Genomic DNA, 9,890 nt, shown 5'->3' with positions numbered 1-9,890 from the left:
AAGAGTAAATCAATAAGAGAAACATGTATTTTAGACATTGACAAGATTATTTCTAATCATTGATTAATTTCAACTTTTATATGAATAGGTAGCTGTAGGATTTATAGTACCCTCGTAAATCTCCTGTCAACCCTTTTATATTAGCTAACTATTTGTACCCAAGATAGTAAAGCCATAGTGTTCATTAATTTGGTTTTAATGAATTGACTACTTAAATTTTAAGATTACTTCACCAACCATTAAACTTAATTAAGAAGATACCCTATAACCCAACTAAATTTAATATTATGTAACTCTAATAATAAAATTAGATGCAATAATTATTACTAGTTGTTTGTTTAATAAAACTAACTCAACAAAGTTCAATTAATTTTAAAACATTAACTTATACAAGAATAATTAAGTGTACCCAATAGAATTAATCTTATATGAATTTAGAAATAAAAACTAGTTTACATAAATACTCAATAACAAAGTTGCATAAATTAAAAACCCAATTCAAATCTCATAAAAATAATATGCCAAGATATTAATACATGTTACTACAAAATAATTTACTCCAAGTTAAACATGACAAAATATGGAGAATAAGAAATATTCATTAAGTAAATAATTTTTAATACAAAATAAGAGACTTTAAAATATATTTTTCTGTGACTCTTTTCTCTCTACTTGTAGTATATTAGACTCTATTTATGGGAAAGCAAAGCCTCTTTTTATCGAGGTGATTAAGTAAGAAAAAGACAAAAAAAAAGGAAATAAAATTACAACTTGCTGCTAAGGGTACTCGAACAAGTGCCTACTTATACAATACTCTACACCCCCAACAAACTAGGCAAGGTTAGTTATGGTGATTGATAACAATACCAAGTCTTTAAGTACTAAATGTAGCTGGGCATTAATTGAAGCAAAATGTAGTGGGTAGGAATTGAACACGTAACCCCTTGGTATGGCGCCAAGCTTCAACCAACTTAGAGACTTTTAATTCAAAATCTCTTCCTCGAACATAGATTTATCTTGGACTTCCAGCTGTAGACTTAAATACATACAGCCGACTTAATTTCTGTTTTTCCATTGATACAGACAGAATTACCTTTTTCACCAAGCATAAAAGTTGTAGAACTTTTTGAGTAGATGTCCCTAACCTTAAAAAACGCTTAATGTGGTGTCTGTATGAGTGAGATATGCCCATTTTAAAAATGGAACATAAAGTAATTCACGAATTACGTTTTTTCCGTTCAGCTCTAATTTTCTCATTTTGTCCAACTTTATTATTAATCAAAAATCCTACAAAATGTTAATAAATACATATAAGTGTAGATATTAACTCATAAAATTATATATATACTAAATAATATATATTATTTAAATTATAAAATATCTAAAAATTATTATAATAATAAAATGATGACGTCATAAAATGACGGGGTGGTACAGACTATCCCCCTTAAAAGAAGTGTCGTCCCCGAAACTAGAGTAATAGAAACACACATCAAGGAAATTTTTTTTTCTAATCACTCAAGAAGGTATTCTAACCATTTTAAACATAAAAATTTGATTCAAAGATTGTGATTTTATTGACATTAGTGACAAAAGGATACTCAATCTATCAAAATAGTCATGCATATTTCATTTCGAGTATTTAAAATCATAGAAATTGACTCAAATAACCAATCAACGCATGTAAATGTCACACAAATTGACTCAAACAACCAACCAACACATGTAAATTTGTTATAAGTTAGTATCATAGAGGAGAAAATGTGTGAAAACGCGCGAAATTCTATCGTATTCTACTCTCCTTTAAACTTAGTTACGACCTCGTAACTCAACTAACCTCGGGAACAAAAAGGTGTCGATATTTATCACGCATGGAATCCTCAGTTTCCCACAATGCCTTCTGTGTGCGCTGGTTAGACCATAGGACTTTCACCATCTTTATATCTTTTCTCCGCATACTACGCACCATAGAATCTAAGATCTCAATGGGCTTCTCCTCATAAGAAAAATTTTCATCAAGGTCTAAGGGCTCAGGATTTAGCACATGAGACTTATCGGAAACATATCGCTTCCACTGTGAAATATAAAACATGTCATGGATCTTGCCCAACTCATTGGGTAGTTCTAGTCTATAAGAGACCTTTCCTACCTTCTTTGTGACCTCATAAGGTCCTATGAACTTTGGGCTTAACTTGCCTTTCTTGCCAAACCCCATGACTTCTTTCATCGGCGAAACTCTCAATAGTACATAATCCTCCACAACAAACTCATCAGGTCTTCTCTTAACATCTACATAGGATTTGTCCATCCTGGGCCACCTTTAGCCTATCGCGAATCATTGTTACTTGTTCAGTCATCTTCTCTAACATAGCCGGATCTAGAGTGATCGACTCGATAAATCATCCCAACATACCGGACTACGACAGCGATGACTATATAAAGCCTTAAAAGGTGCCATATCGATGCTTTCCTAGTAACTATTATTATACAGCTCGTAACATATCCTCAAGAGTCCTATTTGTACGCGTAGTCGGCCCGTCAGTAGCTTGGTGAAAAGATGTGGTCCTAAAAGTTTTGTACCTAAAGTTGCTTGAAATGCTTCCTAAAATTTTGACACGTCCCTATTATCACGATCAGACACTACAAATCTAGGAACACCATGATATCTAACAACATACTTAAGGTAAGCTCGAGCCAACTAATCCATGTCGCACTCATTGTTCATCGGAATGAACAATGCACTTTTGGTAAGTCTATCCACGATCACCTATAGAGTATCATTTCCAAACGTAGTCCTCAGTAAGCCCAAACTAAATTACATGGAAATGTCATCCCATTTCCATACAGGAATATTCAAAGGTTGGAATAAATACTGCAGGCCTCTTATGCTCACTCTTGACTTTCTGACATGTCAAACACCTTGAAACAAACTCAAAAATATCCCTTTTCATCCCAAATTACCAAAACGTCTACTTCAAGTCTTGATACATTTTATCTCCTCCCGGATGAACAAAGTACTTTGAACTATGAGCCTCTATCAAGATTTTATCCTTGAGCTCTGTGCAAGTAGAAGGTACACACCATCGACCCTTGTATCGGATGCTACCATCCTCGAATATCGCGAATCCTTTAGCTTTCCCTTCTTTAACATGCTCTTTTATTTCCTCCAAAAAGGACTCACTTACTTGATTTGTTAAAATTTCCTCAAAAATTGAAGGTCGGATAGATAAAGCTGCTTATCGGGACTCTAGTTCCCCATGCTGCACAATTTTGAGTTTCAATCTTTCTATGTCTCTTTGCAACTCTCTAGGAACAGTCAAGGAAGCTACATAATGAATAGTTTTCTTACTCAAAGCATCGGCTACTGCACATTGGCCTTACCCTCATGGTAATTAAACTCTCCGTCATAGTCATTAATCAACTCTAGCCATCTTTGCTGCCTGATATTCAAATTTTGTTGTGTATACAAGTATCACAAGCTCTGATAGTCAGTAAAAATCTTGCACTTCACTCCATACAAGTAAAGTCTCCAAATTTTTAGAGCAAAGACAATGGCTACAAGCTCCAAATCATTAGTCAGGTAATTGACTTCATGTGGTTTTAGTTGCCTTGATGCATAAGAAAAAACCATTCGATCTTGCACTTCACTCCTTGATGTGTGTTTCTATTACTCTAGTTTCGGGGACGACACTTCTTTTAAGGGGGATAGTCTGTACCACCCCGTCATTTTATGACGTCATCATTTTATTATTATAATAATTTTTAGATATTTTATAATTTAAATAATATATATTATTTAGTATATATATAATTTTATGAGTTAATATCTACACTTATATGTATTTATTAACATTTTGTAGGATTTTTGATTAATAATAAAGTTGGACAAAATGAGAAAATTAGAGCTGAACGGAAAAAACGTAATTCGTGAATTACTTTATGTTCCATTTTTAAAATGGGCATATCTCACTCATACAGACACCACATTAAGCGTTTTTTAAGGTTAGGGACATCTACTCAAAAAGTTCTACAACTTTTATGCTTGGTGAAAAAGGTAATTCTGTCTGTATCAATGGAAAAACAGAAATTAAGTCGGCTGTATGTATTTAAGTCTACAGCTGGAAGTCCAAGATAAATCTATGTTCGAGGAAGAGATTTTGAATTAAAAGTCTCTAAGTTGGTTGAAGCTTGGCGCCATACCAAGGGGTTACGTGTTCAATTCCTACCCACTACATTTTGCTTCAATTAATGCCCAGCTACATTTAGTACTTAAAGACTTGGTATTGTTATCAATCACCATAACTAACCTTGCCTAGTTTGTTGGGGGTGTAGAGTATTGTATAAGTAGGCACTTGTTCGAGTACCCTTAGCAGCAAGTTGTAATTTTATTTCCTTTTTTTTTGTCTTTTTCTTACTTAATCACCTCGATAAAAAGAGGCTTTGCTTTCCCATAAATAGAGTCTAATATACTACAAGTAGAGAGAAAAGAGTCACAGAAAAATATATTTTAAAGTCTCTTATTTTGTATTAAAAATTATTTACTTAATGAATATTTCTTATTCTCCATATTTTGTCATGTTTAACTTGGAGTAAATTATTTTGTAGTAACATGTATTAATATCTTGGCATATTATTTTTATGAGATTTGAATTGGGTTTTTAATTTATGCAACTTTGTTATTGAGTATTTATGTAAACTAGTTTTTATTTCTAAATTCATATAAGATTAATTCTATTGGGTACACTTAATTATTCTTGTATAAGTTAATGTTTTAAAATTAATTGAACTTTGTTGAGTTAGTTTTATTAAACAAACAACTAGTAATAATTATTGCATCTAATTTTATTATTAGAGTTACATAATATTAAATTTAGTTGGGTTATAGGGTATCTTCTTAATTAAGTTTAATGGTTGGTGAAGTAATCTTAAAATTTAAGTAGTCAATTCATTAAAACCAAATTAATGAACACTATGGCTTTACTATCTTGGGTACAAATAGTTAGCTAATATAAAAGGGTTGACAGGAGATTTACGAGGGTACTATAAATCCTACAGCTACCTATTCATATAAAAGTTGAAATTAATCAATGATTAGAAATAATCTTGTCAATGTCTAAAATACATGTTTCTCTTATTGATTTACTCTTTTATTTACTTTACATATTCCATTATCTTGTATTAAGCTCATTTTATTTTTAAGTTCTTAGTAGTGTAATCACAATCTTTGTGGGATCGACCCATACTTACCACTTACTATATATTTAGCAAGTTGTAATAGGGTAAAATATAATTTAAATTTATGCGCGTACGACAACGTCCTACAAATATAATTTAAGTGTAAAAATTACTACTAAAGTTACTTCTTAATTTATTTTTATTATCCATTACTATTTTGTTTTGTATTTCTCAAATCAAATTATTCTAGAAGCATAAGCATATACTTTATGAAATTGAGAGACGGAAAAGTGATTGACGAAGAATTAGAAGAAGAGGAACTCATATTCTCACTTGAAGAATTTTTCAACCTAGCTATATCATCTGGAAAGATTGTTTTTAATTACTTTAATATGGCTAATCAATCTTTAAAGAAGCTTGCAGCTCCAACTTTTGATAATCAACCTCTATGTATTGTGTTTCCTAGAATTACTACTCCTTTTAAATTACATTCTAGATTTATTCAATTATTACCTGTATTTCGTGGTGTACCTGGTGAAGATCCTCATCGTCACTTAAAAGAATTTCATGTTATTTGTAATACAATGAAACCAGAAAATATAGAAGAAGATATAATTAAATTATGTGCTTTTCCATTTAGTGTACAAGATTCTGCTAAAGATTGGTTGTATTACTTATCACCTGGATCTATCACTACTTGGAATGATATACAATCATTGTTCTTAGAAGAATATTTTTCAACTTCTAGAGTTGCTTTTATAAGAAAAGAAATTTGTGGAATTCGTCAATTTTCTAGTGAAACTTTATATGAATATTTGGAACGTTTTAAAAGTTTACGTGCTAGTTGTTCTAATCATCAAATTCCTGAACAACTCTTAATTCAATATTTTTATGAAGGACTTATTCCTAATGAACGTGCTATGATAGATGCTGCTAGTGGTGGTGCTCTAGTGGACAATACTCCTTAAGAAGCATGAAATTTAACAGCTAATATGGCTGGTAATATTCAATCATTTTATACAAGACAAGAAAATGTTAAAAAAAAGTTGATATGAGTAATTCTAGTTCAGTTGAACACCAATTATCTACCTTAACAAACATAGTTGATAAACTTGTTCAAAATAATTTAACTGCTCAAGTAAAATCTTGTGGTATATGTTTAATTTATGGGCATGTGACTAATGCATGTCCAACATTAAAAGGAGATGAGCATGTTAATGTTGTTGGTGGATTTCTTGGACAACCGCAAAGAAAATACAATACATATTCAAACACATATAATGAAGGATGGAAAGACCACCCTAACTTTAGATGGGGGAACCAAAGTGTTAAACCGTTTAGTCAAAACAACCCTCTAGCTTTTAGTCGAACTTATAATCCACAACAACCTCCACAAAATCAATCTCAAGGTATGACCTTAGAAGATATGGTAAAATCTCTTGCTTCTAGTTCTTTAAATTTTCAAAAAGAGACCAAGTCTATTATACAAAATTTATAAAATCAAGTTAGACAATTAGCTACGGATATAAATAATTTACTAGTGCAAATTAGTAATAAGTTACCCTCCCAACCATTAAATCCTAGAGAAAATGTTAGTGCCATAACTTTAAGAAGTGGGAAGGAACTTATAATCCACAACAACCTCCACAAAATCAATCTCAAGGTATGACCTTAGAAGATATGGTAAAATCTCTTGCTTCTAGTTCTTTAATTTTCAAAAAGAGACTAAGTCTATTATACAAAATTTATAAAATCAAGTTAGACAATTAGCTAAGGATATAAATAATTTACTAGTGCAAATTAGTAATAAGTTACCCTCCCAACCATTAAATCCTAGAGAAAATGTTAGTGCCATAACTTTAAGAAGTGGGAAGGAACTTTCTGATATTGCTAAAAAGTCCTCAAATTTTGAAAAGGATTTAGTAATTGACCATAGTAAGAAGGATGAAAAAATTGATACTACTAAGGATGAGGAAAAGGGTAAAAATGAATTGGATGATAATGCTAAAGAGATTAGGAATTCTAAAAATAGTCACCAATTTGTAATCAAAGAAAATGAAAAAATTAAAAATTTATCTAACTATCTACTGATGCTACAGAAATTAGACCCCCTTTTCTTGAATGATTAAGAAAAGTTCATAAAAGGATGGAACTAGATAAAGAATTATTGGATATTTTTAGGAAAGTAGAGATTAATCTTCCTTTATTAGATGCAATTAAGCAAGTACCTCGATATGCCAAATTTTTAAAAGACTTATGCACTAATAAAAGGAAATTAAAAGGTAATGAAAGAATTATATGTAGTGAAAATGATTCTGCGGTGATACAAAGAAAACTCCCACCAAAACAGAAAGACCCTGGAATTTTTGCAATACCATGTACTATACGAAATTCAATGACTGATAAATGCATGTTAGATTTAGAATCATCAATTAATGTCATGCCTAAGTCTATATATACCTCTTTAGATCTAGGACATTTACAACTGACTGGAATTACAGTTCAATTAGCTGACAGGTCCTTTGTTTATCCCGAAGGTGTAATAGAAGATGTGTTAGTTAAAGTTAAAGATTTGGTGTTTCCAGTAGATTTTTATGTACTTAAAATGGAAGATGATTATAGCCAATTATCTAATTTCTCTCCTATATTATGAGGAAGACCTTTTACGAGAACTGCTAAAACCATTATAGATGTATACAATGGTACACTTTCCATGGAGTTTGATGGTGATAAAATATTCTTTAACATCTATGAGGATATGAAACACCCATTTAATGAAATTTCTTCTATTTGTACAATTGATGTCATTGATTCATGCATTGAGGATATAAATGAGTAGGATTTATATGACGGTTTGTATTCATCTTTATGTTATGGCATAAAAGAAATAGATACTGATTTAATAAGTCTTACTTGTGATGAGGATTATCATGAGAACCTTTCTTGGTTAGATACTTCAACTTCTAGTACTCATCCACTATTAGATCGAGTTAAACCTTCTGTTGAATTTTCTTCTGAGTTAGACTTGAAACCATTACCAAAGCATCTTAAATATGTTTATTTGGAGAAAGGTGAAAAATTACCTGTTATAATTGCAAATAATATTAATGAGTATCAAGAAGAAAGATTGATTAATGTTTTAAAACAAAATAAAATGGCAATAGGATGGACATTATCTGATATTAGAGGCATTAGCCCTTCTACTTCTATGCATAAAATTAATTTAGAAGAAGGAGCTAAACCATCTAGAGAAGCACAGCGTCGTTTAAATCCTCCTATGATGGAATTGTTAAAAAGGAAATTCTTAAACTTCTTAGTGCTGGGGTTATTTACCCTATTTCAGATTCAAAATAGGTCAGTCCTATGCATGTGGTACCTAAGAAAACAAGATTAACTGTGGTAGAAAATAAAAAAGGTGAAATAGTTCCTAGTAGAGTACAAAATGGATGGAGAGTTTGCATAGATTATAGAAAATTAAATGCAGCAACTAGAATAGATCATTTTCCTTTACCTTTTATTGATCAAATGTTAGAGCGTTTAGCAGGACGTTCTCATTATTGTTTTTTAGATGGATCTGGATATAACCAAATTGCCATTGCTCCGGAGGATCAAGAAAAAACAACTTTTACTTGTCCTTTTGGAACATATGCATATCGTCGAATGCCTTTCGGTTTATATAATGCTTCAGCTAATTTCCAAAGATGTATGATGTCTATATTTTCTGACTATGTGGCTTATATTATTGAAGTTTTTATGGATGATTTTACAGTTTATAGGGATTCATTTGACCAATGTTTAGAAATTTTGAACTTAGTTCTTAAAAGATGTATTGAGACTAATCTTGTGTTAAATTATGAAAAATGTCACTTTATGGTGGAACAAGGTATAGTCTTAGGACATGTAGTTTCTTCTAAAGGATTAGAAGTTGATAAAGCAAAAATTGAGGTTATATAATCTTCACCTTATCCATCTTGTGTTAAAGATATTAGATCTTTTTTAGGACATGCTGGTTTTTACAAAAGATTCATTATGAATTTTTCTAAAATTGCCCAACCATTATGTAGACTCTTAAGTAAAGATGTTCCATTTGTATTTGATGATAAGTGTAAAGAAGCCTTTAATTGTCTAAAAGAGAAATTAATAACTGCACCAATTTTACAACCTCCTGATTGGGAATTATTTTTTGAATTAATGTGTGATGCAAGTGACAAAGCAATAGGAGTTGTTTTAGGACAAAAAAAAGGACGAGATTCTCATGTGATTTATTATGCTTCTCGTACTTTAGATGATGCACAATGTAACTATACAACAACTAAAAAAGAACTTTATTCTATTGTATTTGGACTTGAAAATTTTCGTTCTTATCTTTTAGGTACTAAGGTAATAGTTTATCTTGATCATGCTGCACTTAGACATTTATTTAAAAAGAAAGAATCTAAACCTAGGCTGATAAGGTGGGTTCTATTATTACAAGAATTTAATCTAGAAATTAGAGATAAAGCAGGAAAGGAGAATTTAGTTACTGACCATTTACGCAGATTAATTCTAGATAATAATTTATCTTCTCCTCTAAGTGATGTTTTTCCAGATGAGCACATATATGTTTTGCATGGAAAACTTCCATGGTATGTAAATATTGTTAATTATATTGTTACAAAACGATTACTAGAGACTTTATCACGTGCTCAAAAAGATAAATTAAGGCATGAAGCTAA

The 9,890-nt window shown here is 31.0% G+C and overlaps 2 protein-coding genes across 2 annotated transcripts; both read right to left on the bottom strand.

Moving 5' to 3' along the window:
• Positions 1–1,278: 1,278 nt before the first annotated feature.
• LOC130798926 (uncharacterized) lies at positions 1,279–2,308 on the bottom strand. Its single transcript, XM_057662022.1, has 2 exons — positions 1,838–2,308; positions 1,279–1,287 (listed from the first exon to the last, which is right to left on the bottom strand). Exons 1-2 carry the CDS (start codon positions 2,306–2,308, stop codon positions 1,279–1,281), a joined length of 480 nt encoding a protein of 159 aa, XP_057518005.1.
• A 294-nt stretch (positions 2,309–2,602) lies between these two features.
• LOC130798925 (uncharacterized) lies at positions 2,603–3,631 on the bottom strand. The gene is made up of 5 exons (XM_057662021.1): positions 3,519–3,631; positions 3,382–3,440; positions 3,019–3,232; positions 2,820–2,903; positions 2,603–2,666 (listed from the first exon to the last, which is right to left on the bottom strand). The coding sequence occupies exons 1-5, from the start codon at positions 3,629–3,631 to the stop codon at positions 2,603–2,605; spliced, it is 534 nt and encodes a 177-aa protein (XP_057518004.1).
• Between the last annotated feature and the right edge of the window lie 6,259 nt (positions 3,632–9,890).

The sequence above is a fragment of the Amaranthus tricolor genome, chromosome 13 (assembly GCF_026212465.1).
Source record: "Amaranthus tricolor cultivar Red isolate AtriRed21 chromosome 13, ASM2621246v1, whole genome shotgun sequence".
In the NCBI taxonomy this organism is placed as follows: Eukaryota; Viridiplantae; Streptophyta; class Magnoliopsida; order Caryophyllales; family Amaranthaceae; genus Amaranthus; species Amaranthus tricolor.
This window is presented reverse-complemented; position numbering and strand designations above follow the sequence as displayed.